This window comes from Brachycentrus maculatus, unplaced genomic scaffold, assembly GCF_059751285.1.
Source record: "Brachycentrus maculatus isolate JH-2025_06_01 unplaced genomic scaffold, ASM5975128v1 h1tg000005l, whole genome shotgun sequence".
In the NCBI taxonomy this organism is placed as follows: domain Eukaryota; kingdom Metazoa; phylum Arthropoda; class Insecta; order Trichoptera; family Brachycentridae; genus Brachycentrus; species Brachycentrus maculatus.
In genome coordinates this window covers 1,448,205-1,472,854 of record NW_028280760.1, presented here as the reverse complement: position 1 = coordinate 1,472,854, position 24,650 = coordinate 1,448,205, and the positions used below count along the sequence as shown (strand labels likewise).

The 24,650-nt window shown below is 31.8% G+C and overlaps 2 protein-coding genes across 4 annotated transcripts in view; one reads left to right on the top strand and one right to left on the bottom strand.

Moving 5' to 3' along the window:
- pnut (septin 7-like protein pnut) overlaps nucleotides 1-10,808 on the top strand; it is an 86,216-nt gene extending 75,408 nt beyond the window's left edge. For all 3 annotated transcript variants that reach the window (XM_088256626.1, XM_088256620.1, XM_088256632.1), the window contains exons 7-10: nucleotides 724-889; nucleotides 6,943-7,036; nucleotides 7,927-8,132; nucleotides 8,857-10,808. In XM_088256626.1, the coding sequence (XP_088112752.1) occupies nucleotides 724-889; nucleotides 6,943-7,036; nucleotides 7,927-8,132; nucleotides 8,857-8,908 (518 nt within the window). In that variant the 3' untranslated portion in view covers nucleotides 8,909-10,808. The remainder of the gene's footprint in view (nucleotides 1-723; nucleotides 890-6,942; nucleotides 7,037-7,926; nucleotides 8,133-8,856) is intronic.
- Nucleotides 10,809-11,124: 316 nt separating this feature from the next.
- alpha-Catr (alpha-catenin related) overlaps nucleotides 11,125-24,650 on the bottom strand; it is a 148,575-nt gene continuing 135,049 nt past the window's right edge. Inside the window, exons 10-12 of the mRNA XM_088257695.1 lie at nucleotides 23,956-24,109; nucleotides 22,114-22,320; nucleotides 11,125-18,920 (exon numbers count right to left, since the gene is read on the bottom strand). Of these exons, the coding sequence (XP_088113821.1) occupies nucleotides 18,786-18,920; nucleotides 22,114-22,320; nucleotides 23,956-24,109 (496 nt within the window). The 3' untranslated portion in view covers nucleotides 11,125-18,785. The remainder of the gene's footprint in view (nucleotides 18,921-22,113; nucleotides 22,321-23,955; nucleotides 24,110-24,650) is intronic.

The following is a 24,650-nucleotide window of genomic DNA, read 5'->3' as shown; positions in this document are numbered from 1 at the left end:
TATTTTCTTAGTCATTCTCTCGCTATCCATTTGCTCCACATGTCCATCCCACCTTTAAGAACTCATATTAATTTTTTCGAATATATATCCGTCAACAACAAAAATTGCACATTTAAGCGGAGCAAATTGCGTCCACTGTTATTTACGTCGTAACTCATAACATGTGTTCTTCTCAACAATGTCCTCTAAAATATGAGCCATCATGCACAACATTAGCAGTATTCGGGATTTGGTAGCTTCAAAAAGAACTGCCGGCTTGAAGCAGAAATTAATATTTGATTTTGCTAACATATTATTGTCGGGCGGTTTTTTCATCAACCCCGGCCCTAATTATACTTAGACAGTCTGTCGCCCGGCCCTCAGTATACTAAACGCAATTAACTGCAAACCCTATTCCGATCTGTACAATGTTTTTTGGCGTCTCTTGCACTCTACCAAAAATAAGCTAATGGAATTCTTATAATTGTCTCCCACTCTCTAGCAACAGTATGTAAAAGACACTTTTAAGTGTTTCCCATATACAATGTAATTTTTTTCAATATCAATTTTTTCAAATCTGTTGCGACACGTGTTTCACTTTGACATTTTGTTTTTGCATCATTTTGACATCATAAAGATTTTAAGAATTAGTGGTATTTACCATGTAAAAGTTGAGTTAAAATTTTTATAAATACATATTCACAAAGTAACTGCCAAATCAATTAATGAAAATTGAATTTTTAGTTGAGAACTTGGAGCACTGTGATTTCATCGCCCTGCGCAACATGGTGATCAGGACACATCTCCAGGACCTGCGTGACGTCACCAGCAACGTCCACTACGAGAACTACCGCTGCAGGAAGCTCGCCGGGCTCGGCACCGACGGGAAACCACAGAGAATATCCAACAAGTTAGTCTCAACTCTATTTTTCAATATTTTGCAGATTTATTTTCCACCTATTCTTTCCTATCCATGCTTTTACGATAAATTCATCAATATTTTGTACAGTAAAAGTCTGTTAATTCAAAAATCAAAGGACCCAATTAAAAAAAAAATTGGGCAATATCGCTTCAAAACGCTTCACAAAGTCTATTTATTTAATGTACCAAAGTAAAGTGTTTTTAGTGAAGTTTTTTGGCATTGTTATGCATAAAATGTGTAAAATTGTTTGTCCTTAAGAACAAATGCGGTAAAATATAAACAAATAATAAAATCACGCTGATTAATTGTTGTGATAATAATTATTTTGACATTCAAATCGTAATATTTTTACTAACTTTAAAAATGTTGAAAGTGACAAGTGCACAAAAAATACTGAATTAATATTATTCATATATCCTTTTTTACATTGTTTCCTAGACACAAGTCTGCATTTTTTTGTGTTTATGTGGGCTGTTTAGGAAAAAATTATGGTTGTTATCAACTAATAATTTTGAATCATCAGAATTCATAAAAACTTTTAGAGGAAAAAAAAACCTTGAACTATGAATATGAAACATACGAGATTTCTTGTAGAAAAGATTGGTACAATTTATTGCAAAAAGTAAATTTCGGGACCTTGAAAAAGGCAAAAATTAAGGTGTGTATTGTTGTAATTAACAGACTTTTATTGTACTTTTTTCTGTAATTTCGACCTTCTTTTAAATTAGGTCTAACCGCCATTGCAGCTATTCATAATGACAAAATGTGTTATCGGCATAACCTGTGAAATTATTGACTCTTACAATAATTTTATTTATTAATACATTATTTTAGAAATTCAATTTCCTTTTTAACACTTAATTATGACGAGTTCATCATCACGTAAGTCTTAAAAATAAACAATGTTGGATTTATCATCCGACAGGTTGCTTATTAATTTTACCAGTAAAAAATACACAATTTGTTGATGCTATGCAATGTTGGACGATGCGGTCTTCCTTGTTGTGCTGTTAATGCAATGCAATGTTGGATTATGTGGTCTTCCTTGTGCTATTAATGCGATGCAATGTTGGATGATGCGCTCTTCCTTGTGCTATTAATTTACTTTTACTTAAATAAACTGCTACAATATTGTATTGCGTGTCTCAAACCAGTTTTCATCTTGAATTCAAAATTATTTTCATTACATCAAATATGGAATGCTGGGATTGCAAAGTTGTCATTGGGAATCTTTAGGCTTACGATCGAGCAACGCTTAGAAATAGTTTAAATTCACTTTAAAATTGGTACAGTTTTGCAGAGACGGTACAGAAATTGCGCTAATTTTTTTGGTCATCATCATGCAGCATTTAATTTAATCAATAAATTTGAGGTCCTTTCTTTAATTCAAAATTATTGAAAAGTGAATGATTTGTTTTCACAAGATGGTGCTACCTGTCATACTAGCGCCAAAACAATGCACTTATTGCATATGAAGTTTCTGGGGCATGATATCTCCTCACCGTGGAGATGTGAATTGGCCATCAAGATCGTGCGATTTAACATCATCAAACTTTTTTATAGGATTGTTTTGAAAGAGGGTGGACTCGAATAATCTACAAACCATTTTGTACCTGAAAATGAATGTTATTGATTTTTTTTAACCTAACGTTCAAATGACTCTGAAATCTAGGTACGGCTTATGCAACACCGCTTATCATGACCCTACTCAGGCTTCAACTTTTTAAGTTTTATAACCTATGCCTACTCGTGAGTGGATTTACTCTTTATGTTTAAAGTTACTATAATTTTGTGTAATTCATGAGTGAAAATTCTAGGCGCAATGTTATTGACTAAATTCAGCTCCAATTATGCCAAAATGTGACAGAAAATTCAATTTTATAAGTATTAAAGTTTGCCAACACATTCCAGGCGGGCATTTGTGAAATATTGTACTCCATACGTAACTTCTATATGCATTTTAAAATGAAAAAAACCTTTTTATTAAATTCATACGAAACATGTGTTTTATCAAAAAGTAAAAAAGAAGATGAAAGCCGGTCATGAGGCACCTGTATTGTGATATGCAAAAGCTGATCAACAGTTCCTTTACATTTCATATTCCTAGTTATCATCCGTTTGTGAATGTTTCTCATTTATTATTCATTCATCTTGGACTTTCAATCTAAGAATTAAATGTAGACTTGAATGGATTCAGTAAAACTATCCATTTTATTTACTGAAAATGCTATTACCATTAATTGATAGGAAATTTAGTTATGGATTCTGTCAGTGCCTTCTATATAATTAATACAATCCAATGTTGCATTGTTACATTTGATTTGGATTAAATTTCATATTATTTTTTTATGTGATCTGCAGTCTGTTAATGAGAGTAGCAAATTACTTAAATAATAATAAAATATAAATCTACAATTTCTCTAATCGAAGCACTCAAATGAACAATTATTAGATAAACTACTCATGAAATAGTTATGCTGTACTCAAACGGTTTACTAATGATAGTATTTACAATATAGAAGGTACTGGTTTTTAGCTTTACTACAATACTTCAGTGTTGATTAAATTTCAGATCATCTAATTTATTGAAAAGTAATTACTGTTCATTTAAATCTGATTGTATCGCTATATTAGGGTTCGAGTCTCTTTTATCTTATCTTCCTAATCACCCATCAGGAGAAATGTAAATGTCCGATGTTATAATGATTAGTATTTGTGCATCTGCCCGGTTGTGGTAAATGGCGGGCATGCAAAAATGATGTCCTCGAAGCCTCATTGTTCACCCCCTCCGAAAGCGATGTAGTGTTGACTTTATTCCTTTAGTAATGGTAGTTTGGTGTTCAGTTTATGCCCTCAAGGAGTCATGAACAGTTTCATGACAGTATGGTAAGTGGCCCGAAGCAAGAACAAAAAGCAAAATTTTCTCTCTGTGTTTTAATCTGTCGTAGCGAGTCCAAAGTCCCCGTGAGCCATCATTTTTGTATGCCAATTATCCGCGAGGCTTGTACCCAGAGATTATGATATTTGTTTGTAACTCTTAAGCTGTTCTGTGTCCTCTTAAATAACAAGTATATTTATTTATTTACATTGTTTTGTGACAGTTAAAACTTATGTAGACAAAATTATCAGGTATTTAACGTAGCAGTATGTATTACTTCTGCACGTATACGATGATAAGTGTCCCAAAAATGTATACATGTCTAAAAATACTGAAAATTCAGTACATATTTTCAATTACAAATTTACCCAATTTTAAGATAAATTCTTTAAGAAACGTAAAACGTTTTTTATAAAATATCTGTATACTCTATGAGAAAATAATATTGGCCAATGTGTTAAGGTATTTAAAATTTATTGAATTGGCATGTTTTTAATTTATTATTATTAATATAACTTAAACATGATTCATGATTCTACTGAATTTATTTATTTTGTGACAGCTTTCACAAAAAACAAAACTTATTACTAATAAATTGTTTGTTGATTTATTTTAATAATAAGGTTTCTAATGCGCCATTTAGGTGCGAATATGGACAAATCATAAGATTTAAATTAAATGACGTAAAGTCGTATGCATTTTTTGGGACACTTTATGTAAACACTTAAATCACATTTTAGTATTTTAATTTAAAAACCTATTTGAAGATGCCTCATAAGTTAATCATTACCACTTGTAGTATGTGACATGATGAATTATCAACATCAAATTGTATTTTTAGTACACATTAACGCAATTGCTTCTGTATATTATTGTTGCTTACATATTACATATGTCAGGAGTCTGAAGTCAATTCGCTAGGAAAACTATAAAAAAATGAGCGACAATGCTTGATTCGATTTAAGTCGACCAATGAATAAACAAATTAATTGGAAAATTTATAGGTAATAACTGTCTAATATCATTGGCTAATAGACAAATATTGAATTTGCCTCAAAGACAAATGAGTTGCTTCCATGCCATTTGTAGTACCTATTTGGCAATTATTACCCAAGTACTTAATAGTTTTAGGTATTTTTTATTACTGGCAATATTATTGCATTTGAACCTGTGACTAATGTCATGTTCATTGTCTGAACCTTAAGTTGAGGTGCACTTAATTCTGTCCCTTATAATATTATATTCTCGACGGCCAAAGTGGCTACATCTTTGACCGGAATTCAATCTTATTTTATTTGACATGATTGAAATTGTTTATACAAATAAATTAATGAATAAAAATTCAAATTATTATGAAGAAGAACTACAATTTGCAATCCAACTTTATATGATTTATAAAAAAAAATCTATTAATTCATACATTTTTGACACTCTATATACATTTCTCTAGAGTTCAAAATATCTCTAAGCTAAGACACAGTCTACTTTCATAGTGTAGTGGTAAGTGCATTTCTTGTGGGTTTAATTTCCTGTGCTTCTTTTAAAATAAATATAACAGATTTTTTTACTCTTAATTAGAGTTTAATATTATCCTTGAATGGTACCCGAAATGCAGCACTCACTTTGCCTTCATATAATTAATAATCAACTTTACAATTCGTAAATCTGATGCGGTGCCCTATGCACTGTTGGCTGCGTATTTGATTTTGAGGCAGCTTGCTGGCTGCTGCATCGTGTATAAATTATCATATTATTTTTTGACATCTCATCAAAGATGAAGAAGAATATGAAAGTCTGTGCATTTACGGGGCTTACGACCGTCATAGGCTGGTTTAAGTGATCACTTTACACACGTGTAACATTCACCAATTCTACCCATTATTGACAACCACATTACTCAAATTCTTGGAAGTTCTATATATATGAACCAATTTAGAAACCTTGTTCATGAATCACTAGAACTTCACTAGAGACATCTGTTGGTGAGATGTAAAGAAGCTTTTTATTAAGCAGAAACTCTTATATTAGTATGTGAGATCCGAATCCTGGATTATAATCACACACATGAGAAACGCCAGAAAATACCATTCTCATTTTTATTATTAAGCTTATAATTTGACCAGATAATTTATTTACAACATTTTGAGTGTGTCCAAATACTTGTTCACAAAATCTGGATTATCTCCAATTACAGGAGTTATTTTCATAATTACATAATTTTCATAATTACAGGAGGAAAATAACTCCTGTAATTGGAGATAATCCAGATTTTGTGAACAAGTATTTGGACACACTCAAAATGTTGTATATAAATTATCAATTCGTTAATTCTAATAAATATGTATATGTAGCAATTTTTTACCATCAAAAGTTGTTTAAAGTTTAAAAATGTGAATTAATTAAGAAAACAAGTTATTACATAATTTTAAAGAAATTTTCTTGTTAATAATAAAAAAAATATCAAAAGTAATTTGTAAAAAAATATTGATTTCTTAGTTTATGTAATGCATGTTACTAGAATTAGAAATTTTCTAATCTATATTTCGTATCTGCCTCCGTAGTTTAGTGGTTAGCGCCTTTAGCTACCTAGCAGGAGGTCACGGGTACGATTCCCAAGGGGGGTCATAATAAATTTCAGTAATTTTCCACTCCAATATCACATCCTGGATTGATACAATAAGCGCACGGCCGATGACGGTGCGTAAAAATAATTTATGACCCAGAAAACACCGTGTCTTTATGATCTAGTGCCCTTTGCACCATTAGGTACAGATAACAGTTCATAGAAGAAGAAAAAAACAATTATACAATACAAACATTTCAAATATTTTATGTTATACTTTTTATATAATATAAAAAAAAGTCTGAATGTATATTTTTGCATTTTCAAACCTTTTTTATTTTGGCCAAGCACCCAAACTTGAGTGATACATTTTCAATCATTCTATGTGGATCAAATAAATACACATCAAATACAGTTTAAAAAATATATTTATTCAAATTGAACAATGATTTGAAATATTATATCAAATGTAGAGGTTAATATATTTCTCTAATATTACAAGAAATTTTCCACTGTGTTATATTTTTTGCACCTTATCTTTCTGTGCTAGTTCATATATTATTACGGCATGAAATTTACAATTATTTTTTCTATTAATAGGAATCCTCTCGCTCAAATGGAGGAGGAGAAACGTGAACATGATAACAAGATGAAGAAAATGGAGAGCGAGATGGAACAAGTCTTTGAGATGAAGGTTGGTTTTGTCTAAATTTATTTATGTTTTAAAAAAATAAATATATGAGTATATGGAAGTATGGTCCCATTTTTTTTAAATATTATAATTTTCGATGTTTTATTTCAAATCATTGTATTATATATTTGCAAAGAAATATATTCCTTTGATTTTTTTTAATTTGAAATGTGTTCCGCCGATAAAACAGTGTGCGACGGAGAAAAACCTGTCGACATTATGTCAGTTTTGAAAAGGGTAAACTTGAGTGTCATTTCTTTTTTCAGTTTTATTTTAATACTCAGTTTAAATATTACAAGTTAATAATAATAAAAAAAAAGTTTTATAATATTATATTCAAAATACTAACGCTCTGAAAAAACGTAACATAGCCATCTTAACATATTTTTAATTAGTTGAGAAAGTTTGAAATGAAGGTTTTTTAGGACGCATAGGTAAAGAGAGAGAAGTTATAGACACTACAAAGAAGAGAAAAGTAAACTACTTTGGCTTTTTTATAAGTGGGGGAAATACGAAGTAATACATATTATTATTTTTTCTAAAAAAGAAAAATATTTGTGTTTTTTATTATTTACTAAAATACTTCAATTTCATACTATTTTGGTAAGCCTAAGCGGGGCTCATTATTAGAAATAGGTAGCAAATTGTGGGTGAGTGGGTTCGAACCAAGAAACTCTGACTCCAGAGTCCACGACACTAACCATGGGACCACAACCTGACAACATTATATCACAAGCCAAGTGGAAGGTAACTGCAGCATAGGAAGAAGACATATATTGAATGAGACGTAGCACTAAGTCACCGTTTGGAGCAGCTGTAGACAGAGTGACCATGATGATTGCTAACCTCGGGTACAGTGGTGGATATATGTATATTGACGGGCTGGGTTCCAGGTGAGGGAGAAGCGGCAGAAGCTGAAGGACAGCGAAGCGGAGCTGGTGCGCCGGCACTCGGCCACGCGGCGCTCGCTGGAGCAGCAGGCGCGCGAGCTGGAGGAGCGGCGCAAGGCCTTCGAGGCCGAGGTGGCCTCCTGGGAGCAGCAGGCCGGCGTGTCGCTCGACGACCTCCGGAGGCGCTCGCTCGAGGCCAACAGCAAGGAGTAATTACCACCTTTTATATTTACTCCTAGCTCACCATCCCATCACCATCCTTACCTTTACAGCCAATGTGATAATACCTTTTTCTTCATTGTGTTCTTATTTTTGTTTACATATCGTGGGTATACTGGCAAAAAACGTTAACTCGAAAATATAATTTTTTTACTTAACGATACATATTATAAAGTTTTAACGTTCTATTAACTGGCAAAACACACTAAGTAGTTTGAAATGTCATATTTATGTGGTTTTAAAAGTAAATTCAACTTAATGTTTAATAGCGGGTATTTTGTGCAGGCTAATTAATAGCTTTAAATAACATGGATTATTCAAACAGGGATTTTAGAGTTAACATTTGCCAGTATACCCACGACATGTAAACAAGATTTTCTCACTCTCTTCTTTCTTTAACCTATAATACGCATGTCCGCCTTCGTGGTGTAATGGTAAGTGTGTTTAGCTACAGTGCCGGAGGTCCCGGGTTCGAATCCCAGGGAGGGAGGGTGAAAATAAATATTAGCGATTTAACACTAATATTTATTTAATATTACCTTGGACTGGTCCCTGAAGCACAGGAGTAATTCACCTTGCTTTCGTGTAATTGACGATCAAGATAACACTAACTCAATACGATGTTGTGCCCTATGCGCCGTTGGGTGCGGATAAGGAAGTTTTAAGATGTAATATTGACGTAGCAATGTGCTAAACGAAATGTCTTTGTTTCAGAACTGTCGATGGAAAGGAGAAAAAGGATAAAAAGAAGAAAGGATTATTCTAAGATTTAAAAATAGGCATAGGTTTATTTTGGTTGCATGTGTTTTAATTTGAGCGAGCGGATATGTTTGATCAGTTAAGGTTGATAAATCTGCTCAAATGGACATCCATTTTGTGATGTTCGGGCATCGCAGTTCAAATGGTAAAATAAGTATGTATAAAGTTGTGCCATTAGATGTTCTCGTTTGACGGACCACGACTGTTGGTAATCATTATGTGTAGTATTGTATTTAAACAGCGTGGCATTTGGCGCGACACAAACTGCCAATATGAATATTTACCTAATTAAAAGTAAAATGTATTTTTATTTAAATAATAAATAATGCTTTGCGTAATGAAAAAAGCGTTCTAAGGAATATCACTCGGTTCTTAACGTTTTGCGTTAAGAATTACATTCAAATTGGATCAACATAATCGTAATAATCGTCAGCAAAATTCCATTCCATTTCTCAGTCTCATTTTCCTTAGAATGTTATTTCGATAGATTTAGTCGGATAATGAACACCATTTGTATTTATTAATGTAGATTACTAAAATCGTTTACAGTAATTTTTCTATGTAATATTGATTGGTATAATATTATTTATGTATCAGAGAAAGAGTCCGCGGTTTATAATTATAATAACCATTCTTTATTGATAGATATACGATTGACTGCGCAATCCCGAATGATTCCATTAGGGATAAGATTAGTTTCATTCCGCTGCCACTCCGTCAATGTTAAAAGTGTTGTCGCATTCATACTGATCTTAAATTGATTATTTCTTTACAAATTCAACCTGATACTTTGATAACCTTAAACCTGTTTCAAAGTTTACATGTGTTTCAAACTCAGGTTTCGAAGTTATAAATGTAATTGACTTTGGGGCGACTCCATACTATTAGACTTTTTGTGTTTCGAGTATATTTTGTTATCCGAATTTCTAGCCAGTTATCTATTGTATTTGTACTTTTAACATTAACAGACTAGTGGCGGAATAGCTCCAAAAATTGGAGAAAGTGGTTTGACGACCATTTTTAATGTAAAATATTTTTCTCCTCGATAATTTAGAATATCGGATAAAGTAGACTGATCCTTTCTCAGATCTTTTATCTGCCGTAGTTGTCTATTGTGACTCCCACCATTTGTTGCGTAATCTCAAGAAATTTTATAAAACTATACAGATATAATTATAGAAAAATATACAGATATGTAGCCGTCTGATACTAAATTAAACAACGAAAGAAATTAAATACTTTTGGAAATTTCCGGTTATTGTTTTTGTCTACCGTCTCTTTCGCAAGTCGATCATTTTTGTGTTTGTCTCGTGTAAGTAATGCTTTGTAAAATAATTTCTTAAAATATTCCCTTTCTCCTAAATCAATATAAGATTATATAATATTATTCCAATGTTTCTCGATAGTGAAACTCTATCTATCTATATATGCTAAAACAGTATTAAAAATATATATAGTTTACTCGATCGGGGATTCCCTGTCGTCACTTCAAATTATTTATTGTACGAGTTTTCCTCGTATACATATTACTTTAATATTTGAGATAGACGTGTTTAAATTAAAACAAAGTGTCGAGTAGTTTTATATGAGAGTGTTTGGTTTAGAAGTTGCGTAGAAGCGAGTAGCTGTTTCTTTATGGGAGCACAATGTCCCGCGCGACGTTGCGCAGGACGTTGTGCGCAAGACATTCTCATTCCAAGGCTCAACTATCCTGTAAAAATGTTTTTGTATCTTTGTATTGTGGCATTAATTAAGTTTTATAGACTTATTTTATTTAGTTTATACTTGTGTATTTGTATGTAATTCTTTTATACCAGTATAAAAGGTAAACCCCAACATTTTAATTACTGCTTACTCTCGAGTGATGTAATATAAACAATTTCTTTTATTAAAATATTTTAAAACTTTATCGTGTTTTATTTGTGTACGAGGGGGGGGGACAAGTTCTCTTGAAGACTCACATTTTGTAATCACTTCTACACTTCTCCATCTTGCAAGTTAAATACCGTACGGGATGGATTAATTTGGAAAAGGAATAAAGAGAAAGGTAAGAGGTATTTTGCTGGTTTTACAGTGCCGAAGACCACAATATCTTCTTTTATAAAGCTGCATATTGGTGACTCAATGTGGATTAACTTATGCAGCGTGTTATGAAGTATTTTACTCGACATTAAAGGTTAAATTGGGGAAAATAACATGATAGAAAAACATCTGGTTTCGGGATCAGATCCTTTATGTATTTAAATAGATTACATAAAAATTATACTATTCTATTACGAATTAAAAAATACAAATGAAATTTATTTCGAGTCTTAACTACGACCTAAGTATTAATAATAATTTGGCAGCACTATTGGAAAAATATTACTATTATTTACGCTATCTGTAACGATTGATACATTTTGGTAACATAATTATATAATTTCATAGTTTTACATAGTAAAAATATATTAACAACTGCTTCAATTTATACTACAAGTTGAACCTTCCAATTCAATAGTAACTCAAAATACATTCATCTGCTTCCAAAAGCTAAAAGATCATTATTTGTACACATTTAACTAAATATAAATAGTAATTACTTTTCAACAAATGGGCCAACCGTAATCATAATTATTTCAGATTTTAAACACTGCGTTATATAATGCGTACATAATTATTATTATTGATATTTAATTTACAATATTGTTCACAATTTACGCATCTTACTGCTTGATTAATTTGGAAAATCACCTCGCGTAATAACCAAATATTAAAATGAAACACAAGGTACTTGTATCGTGTGTATTGCCGTTTATCAATAACAAATAATATTCCTAAGTTCTAAAGTTGTTTCCTCAATGTGAGAACATCTGTACTTCAAATATATAATTTCCTTAACTTTGAATAGTATTCCGATACTATCGTGTTAATTTTCCGTAGATCTTAAGGCATTACGTTGTCTCAGGTAGCGGAGTATATTATTGTAGTAGTTAGAACCGAAAAAGTAGTAAAAGAGTAGTTTCACAATCATCCTCTAACTTTTGGCTACACACACAAATGTGTTTCTACTTTAAGGAAGCTCGTAGAATATAACTAAATATGTAATATGCTCACAATTGGATAATTTTGACCCTGGTGACCATCTAAAGCGATCAATTTGCAAAAATTTTTACATTTGGAGATAACTTTAGATTTAAATTTAATTTTTGAAAACATGAAGATAATACGTAATAAAGGTAGCTACTCTATTAAGAAAATTGAAAGAGATCGAAAGACAATAAGTGAAACATTCAAAGGAGAAGTAGAAATTTTCCATACACTATGATAGTGATATAAGCAAACGTACGTAATCAATAAGGGGAAAGTGCGGAAAGTCCTCGGCGCTGATTGGAACGACTCCTGACCGGTGCACATAGGGAGTAACAGTAAATAGGCACATTCCGTCCAGTAATCTAGAACACATTTTTTCAACTGTAGTATTGTTCTGCACAATGTAGCTTTAATAATACAAAATATTTACTTAGTCATATTCTAATCCTTAGCTATTTCTGATGACTATGAAGCGTGATTATCAGTTTAGTTCATTATGAAATATGCCGTATTATCGCTTTATGAAAATATTGCAATTAAATTATGCGCGTATTAGTATTACAGTTTGCAAACTTTGGAAGAATAAAAGATGAATGTGAAGTGCTCGTGTGTAATAAGTGACGGTTTCAGCTCTTATAAAGATGATTAGGTTTGCAAAAGAGAGTATTTAATAAGTCTTTCGAGGGATGGCTCTCTTATACAACTATTCCGTACTAATTATTTTGTCAACCTCTGTGAGACGCGTAAAGTACATGTTTATATTAATTTACATCTAATATGTTATCGGTTGTGATGTAATAGACTTAACAATTTTAGAATAAATTATACAGATACACAACAATTACGTTAATTATTAGTTTGCATTTTAATATTTAAGACGCAGTCAACATCCGAGTTTTATATCATAAGATTTCTACTCTATAGATCTCGAGATAAAGTATAATGTACGGCTAATATCATTAAATTCGTCTATTATTGGTGTCAACGTATTGGCATTATTTTTTAATTAAATCATTGCGAGAACTTCGATATTATGTATAACGAATTGATAATATGCAACAACCATTTAAGATATACGCTTAACTAACAAATCCTAGGAATTTGAAATATCTCTCTGCAAAACTGCAGAAGAAACCTCCTAACAAATGAAAGCGAGAAGTCAACTTATCAAATATAATGGAACCAAACACACGCCAATTTCCTCTTACTTTGTCTTTACTTTACTGTTTCCCAATGTACAAAAATATATTATAGCTGTAAAGTTCACCATAATATAACTCTGTGATATGATATATCTTTTACTTATACCTGAAGTGTGTTACAAACTGGTGCAATGAAATCAAGCGTGTTAGACAATAATTCAAGTTTTTAATCATAGACTCCAGTAACTGGAGTTTTGGAGAAAAATATTATCATAAAAAACCCTTGATAATTTCCTAAAATAAAAATGAATCTAATTATAAAAATATATATCATTATTTTTCAACTACCTCTTTGATAATCCAGTTGTTGTAACCCCGGGTTATCTGGAGTCTACTGTTATATTAAAAATAATATTAGACATAATTATATAAATTATACATAATTCAATCAAAATACCTAAAGCTCTATATAAGAAAACTGGTAATGCCAAACAATCCAAACAACACAGTTAATATAAATAAATATTAGGAATCAAATTTCTAACAAAAATATAATAATTATAAATGATCTAATCTAATGACAGACTTTACACTAGAGATTAATTTGAACTTAAATTATAGAAAACACTCGAGGATGTTGGGAGCATATGTATAATCATCTGCTGAAATCATAAATGAGTTATTACTGCCTTCTTAGAGTGGTAGTGGTAGTTAGCAAGTTTGCTTTTTGATATAATTTCACCTCACCTGTATATGTAATTGACGATCTAGATAAAACTACATCCATACATGGAGTGCAGATAAGAATCAAGAAAAGAATAATTGAAAAACACAACATTATAGCATTTTTGCTGCTACAAATAATTAGAAAATCTTGATTTGCGACCTCGGCAATGGTTTGTGGTTGTGGCATGTATTTTTATGATTCATTGACATTTTTTGTGCAACTTCTCAGTAACTCCTTCACTGGATAAATCTAATTATGCTCCAAACACCCTCTTTATCATTTTATTTCTAATACAATAATAATAAAGTAGTCAGAATGGCTTCTTAGACTGAACAATTTGTTAAAATTCCCGAATTATTGAAGATGATTGTCAGTCTCTTACCCAAATATGATATAAAATGGAAAATTCACATGCGTGTTTGCCAATGCCATATATTCCCACTTCATTCACAAATTTCTACAAAAACTGTTTCTTCATTATTCTCTGTTGGTCCAAGTAACATTTCTAGTCGCAGTTGTGGATGATGCGGTCACAAGGCTTACTTTAAGCACTATATCACCCGTCGCTGCATTAGATTGTCATATGGCCAGTAGACATTCCGTAACCGACTAGACAAATTTCTCTGCGCAAATTCACGCTTGTATTCTAATAATATCCACCAAGTATTATTTACAACCCCGATATTCATATTACTAATTTTGGTATGAAAAATGATCATAAAAACATTATAGTATAATGAAAATTATTCAGGCAATATGGATGTTCAATAATGGGCAGAATGGTAAATGTAACACAGGGATCACCTAAGCCAGCTAAGGATAGGTTGTAAGCCCTAAGAATGCCCAGACTTCCATATTCCTCTCGTATAAAAAGATGCATCATCTCTGTTGGGACAGTAAATTAATTTATTTGACAGGTTTTAGCACAAGACGTTTCTTATTAAAGTTAGCCCAATATTATTTCACATATAACAAAGATAAAATTTATAAAAGGCATCATGTAAAAATAAATATACAATATTTCGGTTATTTGATGTTTAAGACCTTAAGGTTTTTAAAAATATGGAACTGCATAGAAAATTTTTACTCCATGACCATTAGATAATCCTGTTATAAATAAAAATAATTAAAAGTTAATGAAAACATACGAAAGGCATACAGAAATACTGCACTTAAGTTGATATTGAATCTTTGGGCGTAATAATTATTGTTATAATGAGACATATAGTGATTTTATAATAAGGTTATTTTTTAAGTTATAATAATTCTTTATGCATATCCTTCATAACATAATATGTATCGGAGTTTTAAATATACACAGTATGAAAGAATTTAATTTGGAATAATTTAATAGATCTTTTTTAAAATACATAAATGATTACAGAAATGAAAAAAAAAAAACATTCATCAACAGTGGGCCTCTGCCATACAAGGATTCACATATCTTCTCTCTTTTAACGGGAAGAATATTGTATTTATTGACGGTAGATAGGCCTAAGAGACCCATTTAAAGAATACTGTTCCCTGAATAAAAGGAACTTATTGTACTATTCACACCGCTGGCTCCATTGTACATATACAAAGTACAGTAACTGTCAAAATGTAGGAATATACATATTATAAACTTAATGTTATCTTAGTAATTTATTAGTATAAAATGAAAAGTAGACACTTATAATAATTAGCGTACCCACGTCATTCAGTACCTTTCTCTCAATGGGTTTGATATGAAGTGTTTCCATATTCCTTAAAAGAGGTACGTATCATTGCTTACCCATCGTTTTCCATAACATTGGCCCTCAAGATTTAACTGTACCATTACATTACATACATATTATATAAAGATATACATATATATAATGCGACTTATTAAAGTTTAAAGACAGAAGTATAAAATAAATACGGGCTAAGGAATTAACATTAGTCATCAACCTCTACGTACATTATTTTAGTTTCCGGTACAAAATTATTATTTACATTCAGATTGATAATATTATTTTATCAACAAATGTAGACAACACGTTTCACAAAGTATCTTCTATCTAGGCGAGCCTACCTCTAACAATTAATCATTTCGAAAAGTTTACTTTTAATCGAACATCAACACTTTTTCTAATCAAACAATAGTAGTAAATCACAACATTGGAGTCCAATTATCATTCTGTCTCGTGACGAGATATCATACTTTCCCAATCTTTATATTGGGCGATGAGCCAACACTTCTCGAGTGTGCTATGCTGTGATGGCCTCTACCTTTCCATCTCGCTATTTTACATAGTAAAACAGCGCATTATGCATTTATTCTAAACGCATTTACTTCCAACATCAACAATGGAAGATCTTCTGTCATATGGCGTCAGTATTGAAGTAAAGAATTACATCATCTATATTTCAAAAGAAAAATGTATTTGTCAGATTAACCGGTTGATTTTTTGGTAAGTTTTATTCGCACTATTATCGAGTGTCTTAGGAGTTACGTAATTATATCAAGATTTTTATTGATATCTTAAAAGAAGTCTTTTGAGATGGAGATATAAAAACCTGGGTATTTGAAGAGTTTTGCCTGGTTTAAGTGATTGCTTTATATTCTGCGTAACATTTAATATTTTACCTATAGTGGACAATTTCAACAATAGATGTCGCATTGCCTGTTCTCACTTGTGACATAGGTATGTACAGCTTTCGAAATTTAGGTAGTGTGGTTGTCAATCATGGGTAGAATGGTGAATTTTACACATGCATAAAATGATCACTTAAACCAGCCTGTGACAATTCGTAATCCCTGGAATTCTGTACCCAGACTTCCATATTCTTCTATGTTGAGATGTCAATATAAATAACTCCCAAGTGGACAAACTCAGATTTGCGAATAAAGATATTGTGATTAATTTTTTTTTTAGTATGTATGTGTTAGTGCTATAATCAAGTCAACTCTGATGAAATCAGGTTTCTGCATCAATTGCTTTTTAATTTTTTCTATCGTAGGTTTCCAATGTGATTTCATACAAATACAATAATTATTGATACATTTGTAATATGGGGTCTTACAATATAGATGAAATAATCCTTAATTTTACAGCAAAGTACAAATAGCAGCCAATGTACAGAATCTATTTATACAGTACAGTTGATTAGCGTACTTTTCATTATTTGTTAATACAGATCACATTCCACTGCAGCCAATTATTGCATATTACAGGGAACGCAATTTATTTACTCAAAATAATCAAAGTAGTACAAGATGTTTTTTATTTTCTTTTATACTGCATAAAAGGTCAAAATTATACTGTTGGCCTTTTAAAAATTGTACTGTAATGGTAAGAAAGTGATTTCAAGCATAAGTGATGTGTTCAAACCTACAAATAACATAAAATCATTATGTAGAACAAAAATTAGTTCATGTGATTTGGTCAATATATGGTTAGTAAAAATGATTTATTGAACATTATTGGCATTTACTTTATAAAATTCCATAATCTGTATAATTATTAAAATAAATCAAAAGATGATTTATGATTCCACTGAATTGATTTATTTTTGTGACAGCTGTTTTATCTTACAAGGGCATTATCAAACTGTGTTAAAAAACATATGCACTTAATAAAGTACTTATTAAGTTGGATTCTTGTATTATGTGGTGAGTGAATTTTTCTATAATAGCACATTCAGAACATATGTTATCCTATAGCATTTCCTTGGTCAGTAAACTATGGAGTTAAAAAGCATGTTATAGCAATTAAAAAAAAAATTATTCATAAATTTGTAAATTTCTTAATATCCAAACAAAAATGCCAACAAAGGGACATATACTACTAAAAATAATAATAATAAACCTTTTTACGTTAGAGAATACAAACTAAGGATATATCCTTACTTTATACATTAGTTTATATATATATTATTTTATGTGAGTGCATTTATGTAACATATATGTCACATAAATGCACTCACTACGCAATAGAAAAATGCAGCTTTATTAACTGCATTAAAAAAAATTACTTACATGTGTATCTGATTCTACAAAACAACTGTCAGAAAACAAATAAATAAATTCATTGAAGTCATAAATCACATTTTAATTTATATTGAAAATAATAGATATCATAATACTTTAATAATCTAAGAAAATAAGCAATGAATACAATAATTGGCCTGTCCACTATATTAAAATTTAGATATTCCAATAAAATAAGAGTGAAATAATTTTTCGGAGGGTTATTTGTTAGAATCAAATATAGGAATCTCCAAACAAAATGTAGAACATTAGGTTTCACACAGTTTCTCATAAATATCATAGTTTTAAATGAAAATCAAAAAGGTCTCTGATTCGTTGACAGTGAGAAGAGATTCCATAATTCTTCCTTTTGACCTTTATGGTGTATCTAGGCACTGCATCGGATCCATTTAATTTTAACTATTAATTATTTTGAAGGTTAGGTGAATAATTCTGCCATTCAGGTACTAGCCTAGGGTCTTATAAAAAATGTGGTGAAAAATCTCTCGTGAAATATATTTATTGGGGAACCTTTATAAATCAAACCCAGTATAACCAACAAATATGTTAATCAATATACCATTATGTCATGGAGGGGGATTAATACCTTCCTATCTTAATGCACAAATAATAGTCCTTTTAATTAATCATTTAGAATAAAATATATATTCAAATTAAATCACAGATTTATATTTTAAATCGTGACTTGTTTTGGAGATTTACTATATTTGATTTGAAAACCCTCTCCGATATTTTCATGTCATCTGCATGATGTCATAGTTATGCAGTACACCGGCTGGGATGTTTGTGTGTGATGTGGATGTCCGTGGAGTGAAAAGTCCCTCTGTTGGTGGAGATGGTGGTGGTGGTGCAGGCGAGCTTAGAAGAGGAGGAAGCTGACCCTGGTCCGCCGGGAGTCGCCTTTGCCCCGGCGGCCCATGCCGAACTGTCACATGCTCGTGTCCGGGCCCGACCCCCCGCCCTTGCTGTCGCCCCCGCACCCGCCGCTGCCCTCGTCGTCGCGCCCCCCGCTGCCCGCGCCCCCGCCCCCGCGCCCCGACAGCCCGCTGAAGTCCAGCTTGTACTGAAAATGAAATAAAACGCTTCTTGAAGAACAGTTCGCAGTGACGTCAGGAGCCTCAGGAGTCACTGGAATAATGGGGGGTTTCTTAAAAAAAAACCCTTCCGGGAGTACAATAATTGATGTCCGACTTTCTCTGGGGAGTGGGTTCTTTTTTACACAATTTTTTTTTCTTTTCACGAAATAGTTTTATAAATAATAATGATAAAAAAATTTAACTCACCAACTCTAGATTTTATTTCATGAAAAAATTACATAAAAATAATCACAGATGTCATTGCCATACAAGTTACATCATACCAACTGACAGACGGACTTCGTTATCATTAACGTCGAAACTTCTTTGAGGAAAATTTGCACCAATGTTCATACTCCCGTAATGGTTAACATAGAAAATAGATAACGTAGAAAATAACGTAGAAACCATTTAAAAAAAAAACAGAATTTCTTCAACTATTTAAGGTGGATAAATATTTGAATCTAAAGAAAAGTTCATCTTTGAAATTCCAAAATGATTTTACAATTACAAAATGTAACACTGAACAATTTACAAATATTTGGGAACAGACCTACAAATATTTGAGAACCAAATATTTCAATAACCTCCCTACAGATATAAAAAAAATATAAAATTTCTTAAAAATAAGTTAAATGCCTTAAAAGGTATAAACACACATTAATTTAAAAAACACACACACACAAAAATAATGCAAAGAAAAAGACTTTGTTTTTAATTAAGTACAAACAATAAGATTAAGTATAAGTCCCTCTTCAAGCACAAGATCTCAGTCCCTTTTTTGGAGAGGCACTTTATTGATTGCATTTATATAAATTGTAACCACATGGGTAACAGAGCGATGGTAATTATGTTGAAAGACAATTATTTAAAATGGATGAGAGTAGGATACAGTATGAGGATTCAGTTAATATATTTTCATTTACAGAGTTTTAATTACAAGGTCAAACTTTTAACACAAACCTTGAATACCAACAAATGAATGTTGAAGAAAGCTTTTGATCTAGGTCTAAATATAATTATACAATAGAACATGGGTATAAGAGGCCTGAACGTAAGAACTTCTTTTAAAGAGAACTGACTTAAGGTCCTGTCATTTTACCTCTCTGTAAAACAAAGCATGGATATAAGAGAGATCTCTTTACAAGAGAAAAATGTCCCCATTTTTTGGGCTCTATTATATCCAGATTTGACTGTATTAGCAATAAAACCAAGCAATATGTAGCGACACAATAACAGACCTTTGTCAAAAATTACAGCATTTATGAAAACTAGCCAATTTTGTAACGCACACACACACACGCAGTGCAGATTTTTTTATGAAATAATTCCCAAACGCTGACAGGTAATATCTATTCTTTCTTCTTCAAACCCTTATCCGCACCGGATGGTGCATAGGGCACTGCATCATATAAAAAGTGTTTTCTTGATTGTCGACATATGAAGGAAAGGTGATCAGCCCTCCGCTTTCCAGTCCAGGGTAATACTGAATAAATATTAGAGTGAAAATATCACTTATCACCCCCCCCTGGGAATCAAACCCCTGGACCTCCAGAATGGTAGCCGAGCGAGCTGACCATTACGCTACGGAAGCGGACATATATCTATATCTATATCGAATATCTATAAGTAGCTGTAAATTCATTAGTTGTTACAAAATAAACATTATTTCCTACTGTTAAAGACTTTAAATTTAAAAAGATAATAAATAGCTTCCTTGTAAGTGAATACAAAGATATTTTGTATTTTAAAAGCATTATTAACTTTGTGGTACGGAAATATACCATTGTCCTTATCGTTCATTGATAACTCTGTGTAAAACCACTTAATTTTTTGAGTGGTATTACACAGGTATTGCACCAAGTGGACAATGAATGACAAGGAGAGTGTGTAAGAATACATACATCCTTGCCCTTGGTGTAACGTATTTATATGACACCACAATAGATAATGCAGCATTTAAATCGAACTTTCGATTCTCATGACTGGCATTTAAAAAACCTATCCGTTTTGTCAGGGAGATGAAAATAAACTGAGTGAATTATTTATTACTGAGTAGAAGCAATGTAAAAGTTATCAACACTAACTGGTTATCTGTCTTAAGCGTGTTTATGCGCTTTCCAATGCCGTGCTTGCCAGGCCGGCCATAAAAAAATTGTGTATAATCAAGCAGCAATTTTAATAATTTAAAATATGAAACACATATATACATATTTAACACCACACAGTGTACATATTTGGTATGTCTTCATAAAATATTTAATATAGATCACGGGATATTTGTAAAATTTACGACGGACATCTAAACTGTGGAGAGCACCGAGGCAACACATGTAAAGAATGTAGTGACAACTTGCATATTTCTTAGTTTTTCAATGATATTTTATATTCGTATGTTATATAAAGTTCTCAAAAAACATGAACCACCTATTTTTAAATGTTTTTAATAAACATTTTTGGTAAAATGCGAGTTTTTCTTATCATCATATATTTTACGGAACAGCCTTACTAATACCTCCTGGCACTTAAAGGGTTCATGCATTATCTTCCATTTTAAAATCGGCTCCCTCAAATCCAGTTAGTGCTAATTACTACACTAAGGAGGCATATATTAAAAACAATAATAATAATGTGCATGGTTAGTTATTGATTCTATGTTATATCGAGGTTATTTTTAATATTTTGATGAAAACATTTTAAATTTGCTGATTATTAGGTTCAAGTTTAAGCCTTGCAATATGATGCATTAGCAATAACTCATACTTAATTTGAAATGGCATTGCAGCTTTTATGGATATCTGCTTTTGTCAGATTTGGCGTCCAACTTAAATCAACTCTTACGGGCATATATAAACCAAACTGAAATAATAAGAAAATCATAATTAAATTAAATAAATACAAAATAAAATAAAAATTTCATATATGGATATCAAAAATTTCATCTTCAGTTAAAGTTGAAATAATTTTGAAGAAAACAAATGAAATACCCGTTAATCAGTTTCGATTTTGACTGGTTTTGAAGCCCTAATATGGTGCTAATAAATAAATAATAAACAAAGAGCACTTTGGCCATTGGTGTTTGGAAATTTGACAACCAAAGCCTCCTTGGATGTCAAATATGGCAAGCCAAAGTGCCCACCTACTGTAATTTACTCTAACTAAGGCACCGGGGATGTTCACCTTGCTGGCGCAGTCGAAGCACGTGGTAACGAGTTTACTAATGATATTCATCAAGTTCTTGGTTTCCTGGATGACATTATCCACTTTACTAAAGGTAGCCGCTCTCCCGACTGTTGGATCCTTCACTGTGAACTGCAACTGTTGCACGTACGTGGGGACCTTGTCCAAGTGTTCCAGTAAAAGCTTCTTACTACTTCCAGCTGGCACCTGCGTGGCAAAACAACTTCATGAATTACATAGTAAAATATAGGCAAGGAGCAATCAAATCAAAGGGCCAGTATAATATTGTAGGTATACTGGCAAAAAACGTTAACCATAAAATCCCTTTTTTTTAAAATTCATGTTTTACTTAGTAAATACCACTATTTAATATATTAAATATGTAGTTGAATTTGCTTTTAAAACCACATAAATATGACACTTCAAACTACTTAGTGTATTTTGCCAGTTTATAGAACTTTGAAAACTTTATAATATGTATCATTAAGTAAAAAAAATATATTTTCGAGTTAACGTTTTTTTGCCAGTATACCCACGATATGTAAACAAAAATAAGAACACAATGAAGGAAAAAGGTATTTTCACATTCGCTGTGAAGGTAAGGATGGTGATGGGAATAATCCCTGTTATTTAAAGCTTTTAGTCTGAATAAAATACCCGCTATTAAACTTAAAGCTGAATTTACTTTTAAAACTTCTTAAATATGACATTTCAAACTACTAAGTGTATTTTGCCAGTTTCTTGAACGTTGAAAACTTTATAAACTTTAAATAAGTAAAAATTTCATAGTTTTGACTTTCTTTGCCAGTACACCCACGATATAATGTTCATCTTCATAATAGGCAAATAGTTAACAAATTTATGAGGGAAATATGGTTAGTAATGGAAGACCGAGAAAAACTTGGCATGATCAAGTATTTCAAATACTTAAAAGTGGTCAGGTCAGGAGTCGGAATGATCGGCGTGTATGTATGAATGCCGAATAGGCGAATATTGTGTGCAAAGACAGATTGGTGTGGTGTTCTATGCTCTCTGCCTACCCCTGCGGAGGAGCTGCATGATGGTTAGTTAGTTATAAAAGCCAACCCATGTAACATTCTAGTCATGGTGGTAGCTGATATGGTTACAGAGAGTCGAGAATGTACATTGTAACCATATCATTTGATGGCAGCCAGAAATGTTAAATAGGAACAATATATATTAATTCTTCTTCATCTATGTTGAGATGTCAAAGTGTAAAAATACTACTAAATGGAGAAAACCAGATTTATAAAATATGAAAAAATTGGATACATCCAAAACGTTATGAATAAAATAACTGGTAAAATTATAAGCTACATAAAAATTAAAAATCAATTTTCAATTCAGGCATCTCTCAGTATGCGAAATAATTTGGGAAAGATCTTCTAAACATTTAAATAAGAGTCTCTACTAAATAAAACTCACACATGAAAGGACATGTGAATTATATGAAATATGTGAGTTCCAAAAATTTGAGCAGCGTGTCTTTGGACTTTCAGATGTCAGGATTGAGATAAGCAATCTGTAATCAGTCGTGAAATTGATCACCTTTCTTGAATGTAATAACTCTTCGACCGCTTCAGTATCTTCAACATCCACAAACATTACAACATCTTTATTAAATAGGATACATTCTATCCTTCCCCATGCCAAGAAATGCAAGATGGCGGTCAAATTTTTTATCTGTTCTTTTTGTTTAAAAGGGACTTAAAACAGTATACTCTCCGCTTCCATTATTCCCTCCTTGTGCCCTCAAACCATTTTGTAACACTTACGTCACCTCTTTTGTCTACTTACTCAACAATAATAGGTTGCAAGTACCTGATATGAGAATTGTCGTACAACTTTGTATAATCTATTCGCTTCTTCCGCAAAATATTCCGCTTGCGTGAAAAGATCCTGCGTAGTCTTCAATTGCCCCTCTCCTTTTGTGAATTGGTACATTGCAAATGCCATGGAAGACATGTTCTTTGCTCTGAAATATAAAAAAAAACACACAGCTATTATTTAAACCAAATAATGACAGGTCTACTGTCCAGACTTTCATTTTCTTCATCATCCATGTTGAGATGACAAAATGTTTTATAATCTAGTCTACTGTGCGAAAACGATTTATGTCCTATTGATATGATATGCTAGACAACACATATAGAATGCATGTATATATATTTAACACCATACAGTGTACATATTTGGTAAGTCATAATATCCTTTAACCCTCGATAACGGGATATTCGTAAAATTTACGACGGACATCAAATCTGTGGGGAGCACCGAGGCAACACATGTAAAGAATGTAGTGACAACTAGCATGTACCTTAGTTTTTTCCAATATTTTGTGTTCATATTTTATATAAAGTTCTCTAAAAACATGTGGAACCTATTTTTAAAAGTTTTGACTAAATATTTTTGTTAAAATGTGAGTTTTTCTTATCGCCGTACATTTTACGATAGTCTCATATTATGGTACATTGAAACAAGTACCGTGTTATAGGGTTAAATTATATTAACAAAAA